The sequence below is a fragment of the Sciurus vulgaris genome (genome assembly GCF_902686455.1).
Source record: "Sciurus vulgaris genome assembly, chromosome: 8".
NCBI classification, from domain to species: Eukaryota; Metazoa; Chordata; class Mammalia; order Rodentia; family Sciuridae; genus Sciurus; species Sciurus vulgaris.
Genome location: NC_136468.1, coordinates 118,376,762 through 118,399,316, shown reverse-complemented (window position 1 = coordinate 118,399,316; position 22,555 = coordinate 118,376,762). Strand labels below are relative to the sequence as shown.

The following is a 22,555-nucleotide window of genomic DNA, read 5'->3' as shown; positions in this document are numbered from 1 at the left end:
TGAATATGTATATTAAATATATATCAAATTGTGACTGGAAAAAAGAATTTAGACCTAATTGACACAAAGGAATAATAATAACAAAACAACCAGGTCTATAGTTATCTAATTAGATAACTTTCCAATTGCTTATCCCCCTTTTGCATACACACACAAAAAAAAATCTTAAAAGTGAAAATCAATAAAATTATCCTTTGCCCAGGCAATATTCTAGTGGCTCAGAAAGATGTCAGGCAAAATAACCATGGATAAAGACTGCCAGAGACAGCAGGAGGATGGCATTAATGTTCATTATAGTCCTCCACAAGGGCTTCTCTGACGTATCTGTCAATTTCTTCTTCAGGGCTTCTTCCTCCTCTTTGGTCAGTTTGGGCCCTGTCTTCTGCAAACCACAGAATAAGTCATATGCCTTCCTAAGACATCCACGAGACTGCTCAGGATGATCTGAAACAACAGAAAGAGATGAAGAAATCATCACAAAACATGGAAAAGAGAAACCCTGATCAATGTTCTACAGATGACTATAAACAATGATCATAATAACTTATTAGTATCAGAGGAAAATGTAGCAAAATTTGGCTATGTAAAAAATTGAAAAAATTGCATAGTAAAAGTCCAGTAACCAAAGTAAGAACAAGTACAAAACTTGGGGAAAACATTGATATGTTGTTTTAGATAGGTATGAGTTCCCCCAGTGTATAGTGGATTTTTAAAAATAGGAAAGTCCATCAACTTCCCCCTGTAAACATTCTAGAGAGATGAAGAAACCATTTAAAGAAAATAGAAAAATGGTTCTCAAGCTCACTCAGAAAAGAGAAATTTAAATAAAAACTATGCTGAAATGCCTGTTCCAATCTATCAAAGGCAAAATTTTAAAGTTACACATATTATGTTAGCAAGTCTGTGTGGAAACAGGAGTGCAATTATGTAAAATACCAATGAATTAATATCACACATCTTCATAAATAAACCTACCTCCTCCCTCTGTGCATATGGCCCAAGCCAATTTTTCCTTCTTACTATTTCATTGTGAGGGGCAAGCTTCCTTATGCATCTGCATTTATAACTTATTTGTGATATTTTTTAATCATACAAGAAAAGTATGACTTAAGTCCAAAGAAGTAGAATTTGGAGAACATAGGAAAATTACATTGGCTTTTTGATCCCACAAATTTCTTAAAATCTATCCCAACAGCATACTGACAAATGTACAAAAATGCTTATTTACAAAGCAATTTTTGCAGCATTGGAAAATTTAAAAATCATACTGAAAGTAAGACTACACTTTCTATACTTAGAAATAAGTGACAATGAAAAAGTTAAAATAAATTCATCAGATGCAACAAAAGCATTACTTTGAGGGAAATGTATACAACCTTCTAATGTTTTTACACTAGAAAGTTAAGAGACAATACCCAACTGAAGTTAGCAATATACTTAACAAACTCACATAAAGTAAATGGAAAAATACACAATGAAATCAGAAAGTAATGAAATATGAAAGAAGAAGAATAGAAATAAAGATAAAAGTCTTCCATTAAAGTAAAATGGGCTAGTCTTCAATAGGATTTATCATGAAAAAAAATCACAGAAATTATATTAGGAATTAAAAGGAAATATAAGTACAGAAGCAGCAGAAATCAAAAATACAATAAAGAGAGTAACTTTATGCTAATATATTTAAAATGTGTACTAAAAAGACACCATGCTAAAAATATGTAACTATGCAGAATAGATTAATGAAGAAATGGAAACTCTAAAGCCATTATATAAAGTTGATCAGTAGTTCAGAAGCTTCTCTCTTTTGTCTCCCTTGGTCTCTGTTCATTTCTGTGTCTTTCTCCCTTACAAACACACACACACACACACACACACACACATTCTCTCTCTCTCTCTCTCTCAGACACACACACACACACACATTCTTTCTTTCTCTCAGACACACATACACACACACACACACACAGTCTCTCTCTCTCACACACACACACACACACATACACACACAGAAATCCCTAATTTTTTAGATTTTTATTTTTACAGACTGCATTGTGATTCATTGTACACAAATAGGATGAACTTTTCATTTCTATTGTGCACAATGTAGATTCACACCATTTGTATAATCATACATGTACATAGGGTAATGATATCTGTCTCATTACTAATGTTATTTCTGGCAGAATAGTAAAATTTCAATGGAGATATCATTCCAATTTTATTAAAATATTTTTCTGAAATAAAAAAATTGGTACTTTTTATTTATTCTGAGAACATTGATCTTGACACTAAAACCAAGTACAATAAAGGAAAATTATAAGTCAGTCTTATACAGCAGTACTGATATAAACACCCTGAAGAAATAGAAGACACTGATCCTTTCTTAAATTGGGAAAAGCTAAACCAAAACTAAAGTATTGGTGTGCCGTTCAAGACAATATATCTTTTTTAAATTTTTTTTTAATTTTTTACAGACTGCATTTTGATTCATTGTACACAAATGAGTTACATCATTTTGTTTCTATGGTTGTACACAATGTAGATTCATACCATTTGTGTAATCATACGTGTACATAGGGTAATGATGTCTGTCTCATTCCACCATTTTTCATACCCCGCCTCGCTCTCATGTAAAGACAATACATCTTGACATGCTAAACTTTTGTCAGTGGTTTTAAAAAGCATGAGGTAATCAAAGCCATAGTGAAGGGAGTGCAATCAGAACTTAGATTTTAGGAATAGGTTTTTTTTTTTTCTTTTGTTCAGGAGGTAGAAATATTCTAGGGGGTGTGATGCATGTGGGGAAAGTGAAGTAACCTGCTTACTTGGATTAAAGGATGTATTGAAGAAAACAGTGAGAAATAAGGTTGAGGAGCAGGTGGGTTAGATACTTGAGCAAAATCAATCAAAATGAGTTTGTTGTAAACAAAATCATAACTGATTTGTAACTAAAATCAGGAACAGACGTAATCGTCATTTTAGCAACTGCCACGCATTATCATGGATGGACAGATAGATGGACAGGCAGATGAAAGAATAGATTACATATGTAACAACCAATTGAGTTGTTTGCTGAAAAAATAAAATTGTGACGTTTCACTTGGCCACAAATTGAATAGCTTTTTCAGAAACTGAATTTCATGATATTAAAAAAAAATCTCACCACTAAACCAACCTATGCACAGAATTCCTAACTAAAAACCAAAGGTAAGCCAGATATTACCTTCCTCCGAAGTGTCAATTTCATCATGCCTTATTTCTTCTGCATCTAAATCAATTCGTTCCTCTGTACTGTTCCGAAGAGCCCAGCACAGGCGATACAACTGACCAAAGAAGATACACAAGTTCATTAGTGATGGAAAAAAATGCTCACAATGATCCATTTGTACCTTTATTTAGCATATGGTTTTTTTTAAAAATCAAACTTAACAGGAGAGTATGTCATAAAATAAAAAAGTTCTCCTGCCAAGTTTGCTCACCAAAACACTAACCATTTTTAATTATTTCTATTTGTAATTGTTCTAGCAGATATTAAAAACTCCACAAAATATTCTTAGAGTTTCCCCTTCTGAATTTGTGATTTCAAAAACATAAAAGATTAAGCTAACCTACACCATGACCCTCCTTCATTCATTGTCCCATCATCTAACTGCTTATAGCTATATCATGATTTTCTTCATATTGTCTAATGGTTAACCATTTTAAAAATATTTTCTGACATTCTGTTTCTGATCCATCAAGTTTAGATAACATCTGTGTGTTGTTCTTAAGTTATAATAGCAATTAATACCCTTGTTAGCCTTTGGTAACTCATCTGCAAACTTCTGTCAAATATACCAATATTCTAAACTGTTTTGTAGAGTTTTAATTTAATTGATTTCTGTAATATAAGTAAGATGTCTATACTTATTCTGTATGTTGATTACAAAATTGAAAATAAATAGCATATGTGCTATCATTTTTTATTGGTCACAGATCTAAGTCATGTGATTAGACAAAAAGAATAAACACCAAACTTGTGTCAGTCTAAGGAAATTGTTCCAATTATCAATAGTTTTTTAAATTTATAATCATATTCTCAAATTAATGCATCATTTAATATAATCCACAGCTTTCTTGCACCAATTTACAAACATTCAGTAATTGGCTTTCTTGCCTATTATTGACATAGAAACATGTACTTTTGCCTTATCACAAAGGATTCTCATCATAGCTTTATAAGCTCTTCTTCATAGCACTACTTATATTAGATTAAGTTCACTTTCTTTGTAACATTCTGGTTTTTTTTTTTTTTTTGACTCCTTGAATTCTTTCTCTTACTTGCATCAATTTTATCCTAGACTTATCCCAATCCGTCATCCTGTAATATCTCACTACTGCTCTGCCAGGTTAGATACATGACAACACATTTCATGCCTGTCTATGAAATCATTCAACTCCCCATATCCAATGTAAATAATGGTGATGGATTCTGCTGACATGTCCTTGGTAAACCAATTTTACCTACTCGGTGCTTAAGTTTCCCCATCCACATATCATCTACTGGTCACTTCTCAAGGAAATATAAAATAAGTAGCATTTAAAGTTAATGTTGAATGCAAAATAAAAAAGTACATGTTAGTAACAAATCAAATCAACTTTAGTATTTAAATAGTATGCATATTTTAAATGATTAATATTTTCTGGGTTCCTATGGTTCCCCTCTTCCAGAGATAATTATTAAAAACTTCAGATGTGAGTACATCAAGATATTTTCTATGCATAGTCCAAGATACATATTCCTATATGTGTTTCATTACAACTATGAAATTCAATGGTAGCATAATATTCTGTGTATGTTTTTTCCCACTTAAACATATTACAAACATTTTTAAAAGTAAATAACAGAGCTCCCTCATTGTGTATTCATACCCTTAGTGATGGAAATTTGGATTGTCTCTACTTTTTCTATTAGAAAGTAATTGCAGAGAAAATCTTTCTACATGTATTTTCCTACTTTTACACATATTTCTACATAAGCTACTAAAAATGGGATATGAGAATTTAAAAATTGGCAAATGCTGCCCAATTGCAAATTATAAAACCCAAAGCACTCAGCAGTTCTGGACAGGGGGCATTTTCCACATTCCTATCAACACTGTACAATATTCATATTAAGTACTTTTGTCTGTTTGAAAGGCAACAGGTGAATGCCTTTGCTGTTTTTTTCCTTCCTTGCCCCCTGTTGCCATGTGCTGTTTTACCTCCACATCAGTATTCATGTTATATATGAGGTTCAATTTGCCCCCAAACCAGCCCAGTTCAGATAACAGTTCTGCTGTGAGGTGTCAGCTCTTAGGCAACACAATACCAGTCTCTTAAGCAACACTGTCTTTCTCCAGGGTATCCTTTAACAATGGTGTAAATTTACCTCCCAAGAGCATTCTGAGGTTTAGGGAGGCTCTACCCCATTTCCTAATCCCTTAATTTGTAATCTCTGGTACTTTCCACATACTGGGCAGAAAATTGTTGTTTAGTTGAATGACAGGATGGTAATAATCTCTTAAGGTGCTTCTATTTCATGTGGTGCAATTATTTCATTGACCTGAGACTTGTGTACCAATTGTCATTTAAGAAGGCAAAGAACTCTTATTTAAAAATGAGAACATAGCCTTTACACAACACTCACATGTACATCAGGAATGGGTTTTGTTAGAAAGGAAATCCCCAGGATGGCCAGTATGGATGAGCAAAAGAGAATGATGGAAAAGTACATATAGTGGACTCCACAGATAATCTTGGGACAGTCACTGGCAACCAAGCAATTCCCCGTTCCATAGGCAAACTCTCCAATCATACGAATAAGGCCTATCACAAGTCCAATTATTAGACCCCAGAATGCTCCCTGCAAAGGAAATAACAATAAATCAATGTTCAGAAAAGATGAAGAATCAATCAAATAAATCATAATTATCATTCAGCCTACTTACTCAACTAATGAAAACTAAAAGGCTAAGCATGAGCACAAGTTTATGAAAGCTGTTTTATGAAAGTTGCAATGTATTTTGCTACCTCAGCCAAAGAAACAATTTTTCTCACTGGAGGGAAAACTTTTTCCCAGTTTTTGCTTACCTGTTCATTGACTCTTTTACAAAAGATGGCAAGCAGGAAGAGAGCTGCAATGGGAGGCCCAAGGTAGCTGGAAATTGATGCTAGGTAATGAAACAGCTGTCCATTTTGAGATACTTGCACTAATGGAACCCATGCAATGCTGATGATGAGTAATAGGATGACAAATATCCTAGTAGGAAATGAAAATATTTCAAATATTAAGCCAAAGTATCATGAGCACCTCCATTTCCCTTTAGTTCTTTAATTCATTCTCTGGACTTCCGTTAATTTTTCTAACAAAATTTATGTCCTAGACCTGACATGAATCCATGCCCTCCTTAACATTTTGTCATTAGTAAAATGTCAATATATTCCTTATCTATAACTCACCGTAGAATGATTATCTCTGAGATTAAGTATCCATTCATAAGACAGTTCAAATGTCAGCAGTTGATTAATAATTCCCTCATACAATGTATAGATCTGTTAGAAATTCTACTTTTATGCATAACTATATTGCCCCAATTAAAAGACAATAAATAAATAGAAGGAAGACCAGTAGAGTAAAGGAAGGGGAACAGGGTGGGACGGAGGCAAGAGAGAGGGGAAATACTGGGGATTGAAATGGAGCATGTTATGTTATACACAATCACGAATGTGTCACAATAAACACGATTGTGATGTATAACTATAATGAACTAATAAAAACTTTTTTAAAGAAATAAACATCACCTTGTCACTCCGTAACTCCAGTTTCAAGCAGAGGATATCTGTTTCTTGGTGAGGCAGTTTTTGCTGCTTATCAATCCCCTGCTGTTTACCCCATTTGTCTGCTGTGATCACCTGCAGTCTTCCAGCATATCGACGCCTTTTTTTGAGTGCAGATTGCTCACTGTCAGGCGCCTATCATCTGCCATTTGCCGGCCTCTGGCCTGTCCATCGCCTGCCTTACACCTATCCATCACCCAACGCATGAGGTTCACCTCCCGATTGTCCGACAACAGTCAGCAAACCAATCGCCAACCACCAGTGGAGCACCAGCTGCCTGCTATTGCCTGGAAGTTCACTGTTACAGTACCTGCAGGTTTGATTACACGTGGCTGCCGCCATTTTGAGACAACAGCCAGGTCCCATAGGATCCCTGGCCAGACTGACTGAGCCCGATCACTCCCTGCCTCTGGGGTCCTCACATTGACTGACTGCTCCCTGCCGCCAGGACCCCCAGACCAACTGATTGCACCCAGCCTCCAGGATTCCAAAACCACAACAAACACACCCGACCTCCAGGACCCCTGCCTGACCAACTGCATCCCACCTCCAGGACCTCCAGCTGACCACATCCACACCCTGAGCTACAGCTCCCCATTTGCTAACACATTTGGAAGCCAGAGCAGCCATCGTGGATAATCCTGGAAGCCATAGCTTCAATCTTTACGTGGGACAAATCACATCCTGAGACGTCTGCTGGAGACTTGAAGATTATTGTCAGGTAACTCTCATGCATCAGGCTACTGAACACTGGGAGATTTCGTTACTATATGACCGTTATACTGTAGATTTTCTTTTTTCTCCTTATTGAAAAATTTTAGGTTTTTATTTCTTTACTTTTCTTGCTCTTTTCCTTTTGTTTACCTGTTCCCTCAGAGTCTCTTTCTCCCTTTTTTGCATGCTAACATTCAATTTCCTTTGATTACACTGTCACCCTTCCTATTATCTAGAACTTCTGTATATTCTTTTCTTATCCCATTAACAGCTACATTCTACACCCCTTTGCATTCTCTTTGTCCTCCATTAGAAACTGCAGACCTTATTGCAAATCTGTTTGTTTTACTGAAGATGATATTTGAACTCATTCTGTTTATTACGACAATATTGTTATTGTCCTCAGAGGGGCTATTTGGTCTAGGATTGCATAGTGTCTGAATTGGGCACTGCTAATATTGATCTCCCCTTAAAGAAAGGGTTTTGGAAACCTATAGGGCCACTATAAGCCTATAGGGGGGAATCTGCAATACCCCAGATCTGCACTGCTAGAGGGGAAGATACATGAACAACATGAAAAAACAAGGGAAGAAAATGATCCAAACAAATCTAGATTTTATATTAATAGAGTCCGCTGACAGTATGTTAGAAGAAATGTCAGAAAAGGACTTCAGATTATACATGATTAAGATGATTTGTGAAGCAAAGGATGAGATAAGAGAGCAAATGCAGGCAATGAATGATAATACCAATAAGCTGAAAGAGCACCTGCAGGAAGCAAAAGATCATTTCAACAAAAAGAGATTCTCAAAAAAAAACCAAACAGAAATCCTTGAAATGAAGGAAACAATGAACCAAATAAAAAACTCAATGGAAAGCATCACCAAAAGACTAGACCACTTGGAAGACAGAACCTCAGACAATGAAGACAAAATATTTAATCTTGAAAATAAAATTGCCCAAACAGAGAAGCTGGTAAGAAATCATGAACAGACTCTCCAAGAATTATGGGACATCATGAAAAGACCAAATTTAAGAATTATCAGGATTGAGGAAGGCACAGAGATACAAACCAAAAGAATCAACAACCTATTCAATGAAACAATAGCAGAAAATTTCCCAAACCTGAAGAATTAAATGGAAAATCAAATACAAGAGGCTTACAGAACACCAAATGCACAAAATCACAACAGATCCACACCAAGGCACATTTTAATGAAAATGCCTAACATTCAAAATAAAGATAGGATTTTGAATGCCACGAGAGAAAATCACCAGATTACATATAGGGGGAAACCAATACAGAAGCAGCAGACTTCTCAACCCAGACTCTAAAAGCTAGAAGGGCCTGGAACAACATATTTCAAGCTCTGAAAGAACATGGTTGCCAACCAAGAATCCTATACTGAGCAAAACTAACCTTCAGATTTGAAGATGAAATAAAATCCTTCCATGATAAACAAAAGTTAAAAGAATTTACAGACAGAAATCCTGCACTACAGAATGTTCTCAACAAAATATTCCATGAGAAGGAAATGAAAAACGACAATGTAGGTCAGCAAAGGGAGGAACTACCTTAAGAAAAATCCATTCAAAGGAAAAACCAAGCCAAATTAAAAACCAAAAATAAGCCGGGGAATATAAATCATATCTCAATAATAACCTGAATGTTAATGGCCTAAACTCATCAATCAAAAGACATAGACTGGCAGAAAGGATTAAAAAGAAAGACCCAACAATATGCTGCCTGCAAGAGACTCATCTCATAGAAAAAGACATCCACAGACTAAAAGTGAAAGGATGGGAAAAAAACCTACCACGCACATGGACTCAGTAAAAAAAGCACGAATTTCCATCCTTATATCAGATAAAGTGGACTTCAAGCCAAAGTTAGTCAGAAGAAATAAAGAAGGACATTTCATACTGCTTAAGGGAACCATAAATCAGGAAGATAGTAAATATTTATGCCCTGAACAATGGTGCATCCCTGTATATCAAACAAATCCTTCTCAACTTCAGGAAATAAATAGACTACAACACAATAATTTTGGGTGACTTTAACACACTGCTGTCACCACTAGATAGATCTTCCAAACAAAAACCAACCAAAGAAACCATAGAACTCAATAACACAATCAATAACCTAGACTTAATAGACATATATAGAATAATCCATCCATCAAAGAGCAGATTCACTTTCTCCGCAGCAGCACTTGGAACCTTCTCGATAACAGACCATATGTTATGCCACAAAGCAGCCCTTAGGAAATGCAAAAAAATAGAGATACTGCCTTGTGTTCTATCAGATCATAATGGACTGAGAGCAGAAATCAATAACAAAATAAAAAACAGAAAGTACTCCAACACCTGGAGACTAAATAATATGCTATTGAATGAAACAGAGAGCAGAAAACATCAGGGAGGAGATTAAAAAATTCTTAGAAGTCAATGAGAACGATGATACAACATATCAAAATCTCTGGGACACTATGCAAGTAGTACTAAGAAGAAAATTCATTGCATGGAGCGCATTCCAGAAAAAAAGGAAAATGAAAAGTCAACAACCAAATGACCTAACATTACAGCGCAAAGCCCTAGAAAAAGAAGAACAGAATAACAGCAAAAGTAGTAGAACACAGGAAATAATTAAAATCAGAGCTCAAATCAATGAAAATGAAACAAAAGAAACTATTCAAAAAATTGACAAAACAAAAAGTTGGTTCTTTGAGAAAGTAAACAAAATAGACAAACCCTTAGCCACACTAACAAAGAGAAGAAGAGAGAAAACTCAAATTACTAAAATTCATGATGAAAAAGGAAATATCACAACAGACACCACTGAGATACAGAAAATAATGAGAAGCTACTTTGAAAATCTGTATTCCAACAAAATAGAAACTATCGAAGACATTGACAAATTTCTAGAGACATATGCTCGTCCCAAACTGAACCAGGAGGACATACACAATTTAAACAGATCAATTTCAAGCAACAAAATAGAAGAAGCCATTAAAAACCAACCATCCAAGAAAAGCCCAGGACCAGACGGATTCTCAGCTGAGTTCTACAAGACCTTCAAAGAAGAACTCATTCCAATACTTCTCAAAGTATTCCAGGAAATAGAAAAGGAAGGTACCCTACCAAACTCATTCTATGAAGCCAATATCACCCTCATACCCAAACCAGGAAAAGACACATCAAGGAAAGAAAATTTTAGACCAATATCCTTGATGAATATAGATGCAAAGATCTTTAACAAAATGTTGGCATACCGTGTCCAAAAACATATTAAGAAAATTGTGCACCACGATCAAGTGGGATTCATTCCTGGAATGCAAGGATGGTTTAACATCCGTAAATCAATAAACGTAATCCATCATGTCAATAGACTTAAGGATAAGAATCAATGGTTATTTCAATTGATACAGAAAAAGCATTGGACAAAAATACAACACCCCTTCATACTCAAAACCCTAGAAAAAATAGGGATAGTGGGAACATACCTGAACATTGTAAAGGCTATTTATACTAAGCCCATGGCCAAAATCATTCTTAATGGAGAAAAACTGAAACGATTCCCTTTGAAACCCAGAACAAGACAGGGATGTCCTCTTTCACCACTTCTATTCCACATTGTCCTCGAAACTCTAGCCAGAGCAATTAGACAGACTAAAGAAATTAAAGGGATAAGAATAGGAAAAGAGGAACTTAAGCTGTCACTATTTGCTGATGACATGATTCTATATTTAGAGGATCCAAAAAACTCCTCCAGAAAACTTCTAGACCTCATCAATGAATTCAGCAAAATAGCAGGCTATAAAATCAACACTCATTAATCTAAAGCATTTTTATACACAAGCGACGAAACAGCTGAAATGAGGAATACAACTCCATTTGCAATAGCCTCAAAAAGAAAATAAATACTTGGGAATCAATCTAACGAAAGAGGTAAATATCTCTACAATGAAAACTACAAAACACTGTAGAAAGAAATTGAGGAAGACCTTAGAAGATGGAAAGATCTCCCATGTTCTTGGATAGGCAGAAGTAATATTGTCAAAATGGCCATACTACCAAAAGTGCTATACAGATTCAACGCAATTCCAATTAAAATCCCAATGATGTACCTTACAGAAATAGAGGAAGCAATCATGAACTTCATCTGGAAGAATGAGAAACCCAGAATAGCTAAAGGAATCCTTAGCAGGAAGAATGACTCAGGGGGTATCGCAATACCAGAACTTCAACTCTACTACAAAGCAATAGTAACAAAAACGGCATGGTATTGGTACCAAAATAGACAGGTAGATCAATGGTACAGAATAGAGGACACGGACACAAACCCAAATAAATACAACTTTCTCATACTAGACAAAGGGGCCAAAAATATGCAATGGAGAAAAGATAGCCTCTTCAACAAATGGTGCTGGGAAAACTGGAAATCCATATGCAACAGATTGAAACTAAACCCCTATCTCTCACCCGGCACATAACTCAATTCACAATGGATCAAGGACCTTGAAATCAGACCAGAGACCCTGCATCTTACAGAAGAAAAAGTAGGTCCAAATCTTCATCTTGTTGGCTTAGGATCAGACTTCCTTAACAGGACTCCCATACCACAAGAAATAAAAGCAAGAATCAATAACTGGGATAGATTCAAACTAAATAGCTTTCTCTCAGCAAAGGAAACTATCATTAATGTGATGACAGAGCCTACAGAGTGGGAGAAAAACTTTGCCACTCATACTTCAGATAGAGCACTAATTTCCAGAATATATAAAGAACTCAAAAATCTCTACACCAAGAATACCAATAACCCAATCAACAAATGGGCTAAGGATATGAACAGACACTTCACAGAAGAAGATCTACAAGCAATCAACAAACATATGAGAAAATGTTCACCATCTTTAGTAATAAGAGAAATGTAAATCAAAACTACACTAAGATTCCATCTCACCCCATTAGAATGGCGATTATCAAGACCACAAGCTACAATAGGTGTTGCAGAGGATGTGGAGAAAAAGGTACATTCATACATTGCTGGTGGGGCTCCAAATTAGTGCAGCCATCTGGAAAGCAGTGTGGAGATTCCTTAGAATACTTGGAATGGACCCACCATTTGACCCAGCTATCCCACTCCTTGGCCTATACCCAAAGGACTTAAAATCAGCATACTACAGAGATATAGCCACATCAATGTTCATAGCTGCTCAATTCACAATAGCCAGACTGTGGAACCAACCTAGATGTCCTTCAATTGATGAATGGATAAAGAAACTGTGATATATATATATATATATATATATATATATATATATATATATATATATATTTATATACACATACACACACACACAATGGAATATTACTCAGCTATAAAGAATAATAAAATTATGGCATTTTCAGGCCAATGGATGAAATTGGAGAATATCTTGCTATGTGAGATAAGCCAATCTCAAAAAACCAAAGGACAAATAATCTCGCTGATAAGCGGATGATGACATATAATGGAGGGTGGGAGGGGGGCAAGAATGGAGGAAGGAGGGACTGTATAGAGGGAAAAGAGGGGTGGGAGGGGTGAGGAGGAAGGAAAGAATAACAGAATGAATCAAACATCATTACCCTATGTAAATGTATGATTACACAAATGGTATGCTGTTACTCCATGTACTAACAGAAACAACATGTATCCCATTTGTTTACATTAAAAATAAAATTAAAAAAGCAACAAAAAGAAACACCACACTATTTTTACTATCCAATAATTATTTGCATGATTAATAAGACAGAATTCCATATTTTTTTCCTAGCTTGAAGGAAACTAATTCATTTTGTATCACTTAAAATTTAAATGGACTGTATATCAGGACACTGCATGACATGGGCAAAAAATGGTTATTTATGTATTTTCCTTGTTGAGTATTCCAGCAGGTAAAAGTTCGCTGAAATGTTGGTAAGTGGTTAAATAAAACCAAAACCCTATTAGAAGCTCCTGGGGCCCAGAAGGGTGACTTACTCAATTTTCTAACCCCTAGTTACTTCTGGACTTGATGACAGAATAAAGAAACATAATTTGCTAGACTATGCATAAAAAGTCATCATTGCTCTATGTCTATTTGAATAAAGAAGCTGTGGCAGAGTGGATGTTGAAAGTACAATTTAGGCAGGAAACTGAAGCTCAAGGGTGGAACTTCACAAAATTTCTGTAACCTAGCAACTGAATGAAATAAACTATGGAAAGTCAGCAGTACGCATGACACACAGAATGGTGAATAAACTACACCTGCTAACTTTATCATTATTATTAGAAAGTCACATGCCTCCCCTGCTATCTTAGCTTTAATTCCTTTCTCTCACATGTAAAATGAAATCCTTTTTCATTTTGACTTCAAAAGTCCTACAGACTTCACCGCTAGCATCTTCCTAAGCTTCTCTCTTATCACCTTCTCTTGTGCAAATCTCGCTCTTTGTTGTTAACCTAAACACCATGCCCTCTGCCTTAATTTTCTTCCTAGCACATCTTGTTACCTGATGGAGCATACATTTATTGTCTATTTTCTCCATAACAACCTAAGTACCATGAAACAGGAATTTTTAAATATTGGTCCTTTTTTTTTTTTTTCATTTTTTTGTGTTCTGGGAGAATGTAGGTATTAGAGAGGAAAATAAAAACTTTTTAATATTTATATTCCATGATTTTATAATTATGTCTTAATGAATCCAAATGTTATGTGTAACTAAAAAGAACCAATAAAATGTTTAAAAATGAATTAAGATATCTTTGAGACTTCAAGAGGTTTTGGCTCAACATTGTATACCTATTCATGGGCCTACTGTATCTTAGGACTCCTGAATTCCAGTTGCCCCATGAGAACATCATGACCTGACTGTTCCTTCTCTCTAACTGTATTTGTACAGTCAAGAAATGAAAGGAATTGGAGAATATCATGCTAAGTGAAATAAATCAATCCCAAAAAACCAAAGGCCAAATGTTTTCCCTGATAAGTGGATGATGATATATAATGGGAGTGGGGAGTGAGAGAAGAATGAAGGTACTTTAGTGAAAACAGTGCATAAAACAATCACATTTAGAATCATTATTCCTGTCCTTTTGATTATTCCTGCAAGTGTCATAATTTTTTTCTTTCAAGATTTTTCCTGCATTCTTGTTAATCATAACTACTAAATTTTAAAAGGCCAAGAGTGAAAGATATGCATACACATAGCAACCTACCATAAAGTACTATGCATCCATGAGCACCATGAGACATTGATAAAAATTCTCCATTCAGATGTCCATAAAAATAAATTCGTATATATTACTATAATGGAAATCACATAGCAAGAGCTGAATAAACTGCAGCTCCAAATAACAGCACAACTGAGTCTCACAAACAGCCAGAATATCTATTGTGCTATTCTAGTGATAATAGTGCAAGACTAGAAAAGACTAAACTACAGTATTGGAAGTTACAATGATTATCTTTGGAAAGATGAGGCCCAACAGGAGTTTTTGGGTGCTGGTGATTTCCATCTATTGGTTTGAATTGTAAAAACATTTTATAAAGTGATATGACCATATAGAATCCACTTAGAAATTGTGAAAGTGAAAAGGACACTATGCTATCCAGTATTTCTCCTTATCTCCTTCCACCTCACGGTCTTCAAGACCCTCAAACTGCTCAGGGTCCCTGGGTTGACAAAAACATCCAAACAGCCTTTTGTATTTAGTCACTTTGCTGAGTCTGTCCCTTCTAACATGGGCCTAACTTGCAGCTATTGAATGGATAACTTACCCTATTAATTCTATGTGACACACATGGAAGCTTCTAGAGAGAGCACATAAAACTATCAGGGTTGGTAAGTATACTGATAGAACTTTTTAAGATGAGGTTTGGGGGGGGGTGGTTAAGAGATGAAGAAATAAAAGACAAATATGCTTGAAAGTCTGAAAAAACAGTCATTTGATTTTGAAATATGGCCTCAATTTTCATGTCTAGAAAGAGCAAAGCTGAATTAAAGGTCCTCCACTTTCTTCACTCTAGAACTCTTTGATTACTCTCATTGAAGCCAAAGGCTAAGAGTTGTAGTTCACATCTTCATCTGCCCTTCCCCAGAAGAATTCTAGATAGAAACCAGATTCCCTCACCGACCAACTATCAGGAGCTCTCTCTCTGATGCCTGCTTTCGAACATTGGTATAGATGTCCATTGAGAAGAGGGTGCTGGCACTATTGAAGATGGATGTCAAGGAGCTCATGAGAGAGGCCAGCATGACAGACAGCATCAGACCTTTCAGTCCTGAGGACAAGAGAAAGCACAAATATCATTTAGCAATTGGATGCCATGGTCTACAAGGGTCTTGCTAAACCAGCTGTACATAGATAAAAATATCACCTGGAACATTGATTACTGTAGTTACAGCATTATATGTAGTTTCTTACACTTTAATAATAATCCACTACATAATTTTAGTACTAATTATAAGTATACTTATAAGCTGGAAACTAATTTTGGAAAAGAGTAAAGAACCCAGTACCAGCTTTCTTTGAAAAAGAACTTCTTGATTTTCTGAAGAGTTTGAGAACCAGAGAAGTAGAAGCCTAGTAGGTAGCACTGCTGAAAAGTCTTTGGTGGGCAAAGTTGAAGGTTTGTAAATACTATGGAAAGGTTGTACCTCTCACTTCTGTTACTTCTACCCATTAGTAATGGCCCTAAATCTGCTAGGACAGAGAAGAGGAGAGTCTTGATCCTGAAAGAGTAAGGGTTCTAACAGAACCTGCGTCAGGTTCACTCTGTAATCTCCAGGCTCATCACATGGCTGGCAGCATGCAAAAGGGGCTCACAAAATATCTGAATAGAATTGAGTTAATGGAAGTAAGAATACTAAGGATTATTCTACAACCCTTCCTCATGACCCACCTGTAGAATAGGCATCTGGGTCTGGGCAAGCAGGGACATTCACTTACCAGCAGGCATCAGTTCCAGCACCAGCATTGGGTAGGCATAGTTAGTGCAGCCGACTTCAACGCCACAATGCTTCACACACTCAGAAGGTACAACACAGGCAACTATATCTGAAGAGATGTGTGGAGGTTAATGCAGTGAGCAGGCACAGCCCACAACCATTGGATGGAGAAATAGTGGAAAAGATCATGAGTGGGAGGAAATACGTTTTCCTCAAAACTGGAGATTCAGCTTGAACTTTATACAGTGGATCCTGTCCTTCTTTGCCCAAAACACAATATCTGAAGTGCATCATCTCAAAACTCCCCTTGCACTGACCACATGGCAGGGCTTTACTTTGGGAGGTGGAATGGCTAGATCATTAATGCAAAGAGAAAGAGCTGATCCCACCTTCCAGAAAATGGCAAGAGAACCAGTTCTCCCAGGAGAGTGACATTCCAGAAGTACAACACCCAGGAAGCTGGGCCCTGGGTCCTGTCACATTTTCCCCAGTGTCATTTTTCTACATCTAAGAAGATGTCACTGTGATGGATAATTGGGTGACTGTCCCATGAGGCATGAAGTCCCACTTCTGCAGCAGATGATGTAATTTTGCTAAAACAACATTGTGACAACAAACATGAAAAAGTGATGCAGATCCACGCGGAATCATAATACGTGAGCACAGCATCTTCTTTTCATTTTGTTCCTTTCTATATTTTTCCACAGAGAAAACTTTTAGCGGGGTGGGAGTCATTTTTGAGATAATATTTTGCAGCATTCTTTCTACAATAACATAATAACCTCAACATTTTCCACATTTTGAGATAGTCTTTGGCACCCTGTGTGTAATTTTCCATAAATGAGGTAAACAATAATTATTTGGCTATACTCTGCTGGGTGAGTATTAATACATTTTTTATTGTTATAAACAGCAAGAATGTTGCAGTAAGAAGTGATGCTGAGGGCTGGGGTTGTGGTTCAGTGTTAAAGTGCTTGCCAAGCATGTGTGAGGCATTGGGTTCAATTCTCATCACCACAAAAAAACAAAAGTAAAGGTTCATTCACAACCAAAAAAATATATTAAAAAAATAAATAATGCTGATCACTTGATGGTCATCTTGAGATTTCAGTGAAATAAACTAATGCTTAATTGAGAAAATACAGAGTGTTGTCTATTGGATTGCCCTAATTAAAAATGAACCCTCCACTACCAGAGAAAGATTGGCTATATTTTCTTTACTTTTCACAGTAAAGAAAAAAATGATGATTTTTTTAGGGATCTTATGAACATTAGTAGCTTTTCTCATCTGACTCAGAAGTGAATGGTCTCCCCAAAATTCTAAATCTGACAGCAAAAATGATCCAAATCTACATTTATCTCAGAGACCAAGAAGTATGAATGCATCTCAAAAACCTTTTCAGTCAGAGATGTGATTAAACTCCATGACTACAGATCACTCAAGTCATCTTTGCCCAATTCTACCTCAATCCTCAGAGCTCTTCTACCATATCCTCTAGATTTCCTTAAATTCAGTCCACTCATGAAAATAGTACTCACTGTCTCAAATGTCTACAAAGAGACAGGCACTATTGAAAAAGATAAGGAAACAGTGTCAAATAGACCAAATTTTCCTGCCTTTGATCCCCTTCACAAATCTTGAATTCTGAATTCCATTCAGAATTGGGTGTTTTTGTTTTGTTTTGTTTTGGGTTTATCAAGGGTTTATATTAAAACTTTAAAATATTTCTTAGGATTCGAGTATTAAAACAGGACATATGGACTCAGGGCTTGCCTGTATAGAGGATGCGACTGATCATTCCTGGCATCACCATGAAGAATATGGGCAGAACCTTCAAGTAGCCACACATGATGCAGGCAGCCTTCACGTGAGACATGTTCTTGCCACACAGGCAGCGTTGTACCATAACCTACCAGGAAAAAAAAAAACATATTAATAAAACAACCAGGTAATGAGTTCCAAGAAGGATAGTGTCTTTTTTCAGGGTTTAATGTTGCAATAAGACATGATGTCACAGATAATGGAAAATAATGGACCTTGGAGTAAGTAAGTAAGTAAGATTTGAATTACTACTCATTTTGCACATATTTGACCCCTGTGAGTCTCAGGTGTCTCATCCACAAAACATGGTTTTCCCTTGCAGGGTATTCTGAACATTTACCACAAGGCATGTAATAACTTTGTCACATAGAAATCAATACACATAAACTACAATTAAAATGTGTTTAAAACTCCAAGATTGCAGATCAACAATCATAATTTCCTTCTCTAGGTACAAAGAAGTCATGTTGATGTCACCACAAGTTGTGTAAATTGTGTCTTTAATATTGTAGGCATTATCAGAAGCTCCCTGCTTTCATCAGGTAATGGCATTCTTGGGAAATAAAGATGTTTACCATGTGAACACCATAGCCAAACAACCATAGAGCACTGAAACATTAATTTCCAGATTTCGTGAGAATATTCTGAGAATCTCATACAGTTATGAATCAAATAAGATAGCCCTGGGGAAAATAAGGCATGTGATTTCATAATTTCTACTTAATTTGTACAGTCTTTTAATTCTAAGAATTTCCTAGCAAAGGAGTGTTTCTACTTATAATGCCAAAACTTCTGGATATTTTTTCAAGGACCATCAAAAAAATAGGAGTACCCTTTTCTGTTAATTGTCTTTAGAGAATCCATTTATTAGTGTTAGGATTGGTACCATGTAATGATGGGAAGACGATAACATTTTTAGACAGATGCAAACAGTTGAAAAGTCACAAGTGAGGGGAGAAGGCCTGTGAACAGACAAGCAGGGTCAGGTATCAGATCTAAACACAAATGTGATGCTGCTTACAAGACACAAGTCAAGGAGTTGGAGATGAAAGAATATAATAAAGAAGGTTCCACAAATTCATGAAGAAATTATGCATTATTTGGTAAATATTTTGATAAAATCAGTTTATTACTTGGACAGTACATATACTTTAACTGTATAATTCTTCCAGTACATGAACATGGGATATTTTTTATTTATTCATGTCCTATATTTATTTAATCAGTATTTTATAGTTTCAAGAAATTTTTCTCTTCCAGGGGTAATTTATTCCTGGGTATTTTAATTTTTGTGTCTAGTATAAATGGGATTTTTTTTCTTGAATTCTTTTTCAGGAAATGTATTATATCACATAGGTCCTATAGGTTGCCTTCAACTTTTTTAAACAGTCTTTTTTCTTTTGTTTTTCATTTTATAATTACCAAATAGCTATCTTCAAGAAGTACAACTGATTTTTGTATGTTGATTTTTGTATCCTGCAAGTTTACTGAATTACTTATACAGTCCTAATAGTTTTGGGTGGGGTCTTTAATGTGATATTATACATATACATCAGAATATCTGGGATGGAGACAATTTTACTTACTCCTTTCTAATTTTCTAATCTGGGTATTCTTTACCTCTTTCTCTTACCTAATTGCTCTGGACAGGATTTCCAGAACTATGTTGGATAGAAGTGGTAAAAGTGGACATACTTGTCTTTTTCAAGATTTTAAAGGCAAGTTTTCGCCTTTATCTTGTTCTGTAAGATGTTAACTGTGGGTTTGTGACCTTTCACTTATGACCTTTATTATGATGAGATAACTTTCTTCCATACCTATTTTGTTGAGAGCTTTTAACACAAAAATGTGCTAAATGTATCAAATAATTTTCTCTGAATCTATTAAAATATTTATGGGGTTTTTGTCCTTGATTCTGTTAATGTGATGTTTCACGTTTATCAATGTGCATATGTTGAACCATCCTTGAATCCATGGGATGAATTCTGCTTGATCATAGTGAATGAACTCGTTAATATACAGTGGAATTCAGTTAGCTAATTTGTTAAGGGTTTTTACATCAGTGTTCATTAGTTTACTTTTTGTTATTTTCTCATATAATTTTGATATCAGGATAATTCATGGAATGAGTTTCAAAGAATCCCCTCCTCAATTTTTTGGAATACTTTGAGAATGTTCTTTGAACATTTGTTAGAGTTTGGCATTAAAAACATCAGGCCTTGAACTTTATTTGATGAAAGACTTTTTTATTACTGATTCATCTCCTTTCTCATTATTGTTCTGTTTAGATTTTCTATTGCTTCATGGTTGCATGTGTTTAGGAATTTATCCATTTCTCCTGGCCTTTGAATTTTTCCTCAGACTTGGGATATTTTCTGCCATTATTTCTTCACATTTGTTTCTATCCCTTTCTCTCTTCTCCCCTTCTCCCCACACCCCTTCCTCCTCCTACTACTCCTCCTCCTTCTCCTCCTCCTCCTCCTCCTCCTCCTCCTCCTCTTCCTCCTCCTCCTCCTCCTCCTCCTCCTCCTCCTTCTTCTTCTTCTTCTTCTTCTTTCTCTCTCTCTCTCTTTTTCTCTCTTTCTGGTAAAATGATAAAGAATATTTTATTCTACTGTTTTATATCACATAGATCCTATAGGTTGCCTTCAACTTTTTTAAAAAGTCTTTTTTCTTTTGTTTTTCATTTTATAATTGCCAAATAGGTATCTTCAAGTCCACTCATCCTGCCTTCTTCTTACTCTAATCTGCCATTGAATTCCTACCCTTTTTTTGTTATTGACTTCTATAATTTTATTGTCATTATATTATTTTATTGGACACACCTATAGCAAACTCATGGAGGGGAAATTCCCCTTAGTGTGTGCAAGGTGTCTACTTTTTTAAAATGTGTTTATTAGTACATTATAGTTGGATGTAATAGAGGATGAACCCCTTTCTTGAATTTTTTCAGTTCAATTTTTATATTATTCTTTGACTCAGTGATTTCTGTTTGGTAATTAAATTTTTTTGAATTAACATGCATTAACTTTCCATATTAGTGGAGTTCAGTGTGATATTTAATACATGCATAAAGTGTATGCTGATAAAATCCAACATCTCTTTATCCACCCTGTCTCAACCTTCCCAACTTCTAATAATCACTAGTCTACATCTAGGTTGATTTTTAAAGCTTCCATGTATAAAACAGAACATACAATACTTGTTTTTAAGTGCCTGGATTATTTTACTTAATGTTGTATCTTCCAGTTCTATCTGTTTGATTTAGTACTTTATATATTTCTATTTCTGTTAAGTTCTCTGTTTAGGTATTGCTCTTCTTACCTGAATGAGCTTCTTTAAAACTGTTCTTTCAAATTCTGTCAAGTAAATTGCATTAGATTTAGTTCCTTGAGATTTATCTTAGTCTTTTATTTGGAATATATTTTGCAGTTTCCTTATCTTCCTTGACACTCTATGTTGGTTTTTGTACATTAGATAAAGGAACCACCTCTCAAAGTCTTAGGTGCCTCTAAACTCTGTGCTTATCCTATCTTGTCTTTTTTTTTTTTTTTTTTTTTTTTTTTTTTTTTTTTTTTTAGAGAGCGAGACAGGGTCTCACTGAGTTGCTTAGTGCCTAGTTTTTGCTGAAGCTGACTTTGAACTCACAATCCTACTGCCTCTGCCTCCCAAGCACTGGAATTATAGGTGTGAGCCACCATGCCCAGCGCTGTCATCTTTATTCTTAGTGACTCACAAGAAATTACGGAGTGTCAAGTCTTGCTATTGTCTTGAAGGAGGTAGGATTAAACTCAGTCTTTTGGGGCACAGCTCAAGAGATTGGGATGTTAGGTATTTGACCTATTTCCTTCTATCCTTAAAGAGAAGCTGAGGGTCAGAGTTTGTCTCCCACTCATTCTGCCCTATACCAAGGAAAGTGTATGAGGCAGATGCTTGTACTCTTGATCAGCCTTCAAACCTGAGGAGATAATTGCTTGATGTTTGCAAGTTTTTTATCTTTTTCATGATGAAGATTAAATCCAAGGTCCCATGTATACTAATCAAGTGGTCTACCACTAAACTATGCCTCCAACCTATGAGTTTAAAAGTCTTGTTTTTATTCACTGTAGTCAAAGAGACTCAGGAGTGCAGATCTTCACCAACTCTCAGAGTCTGGTGATTTAGGAGCTGTTTCTGTGGGCAAATGTT

The 22,555-nt window shown here is 35.6% G+C and overlaps 1 protein-coding gene across 1 annotated transcript in view; it reads right to left on the bottom strand.

Moving 5' to 3' along the window:
* Positions 1 to 229: 229 nt before the first annotated feature.
* Positions 230 to 22,555, bottom strand: part of LOC306667238 (solute carrier family 5 member 4-like) — a gene marked incomplete at both ends in the record, with an annotated part of 90,098 nt that continues 67,772 nt past the window's right edge. Inside the window, 7 exons of the mRNA XM_079149714.1 lie at positions 230 to 444; positions 3,224 to 3,323; positions 5,669 to 5,884; positions 6,112 to 6,280; positions 15,728 to 15,878; positions 16,547 to 16,654; positions 18,320 to 18,455. Coding sequence (XP_079005840.1) covers positions 230 to 444; positions 3,224 to 3,323; positions 5,669 to 5,884; positions 6,112 to 6,280; positions 15,728 to 15,878; positions 16,547 to 16,654; positions 18,320 to 18,455 — 1,095 coding nt within the window. The remainder of the gene's footprint in view (positions 445 to 3,223; positions 3,324 to 5,668; positions 5,885 to 6,111; positions 6,281 to 15,727; positions 15,879 to 16,546; positions 16,655 to 18,319; positions 18,456 to 22,555) is intronic.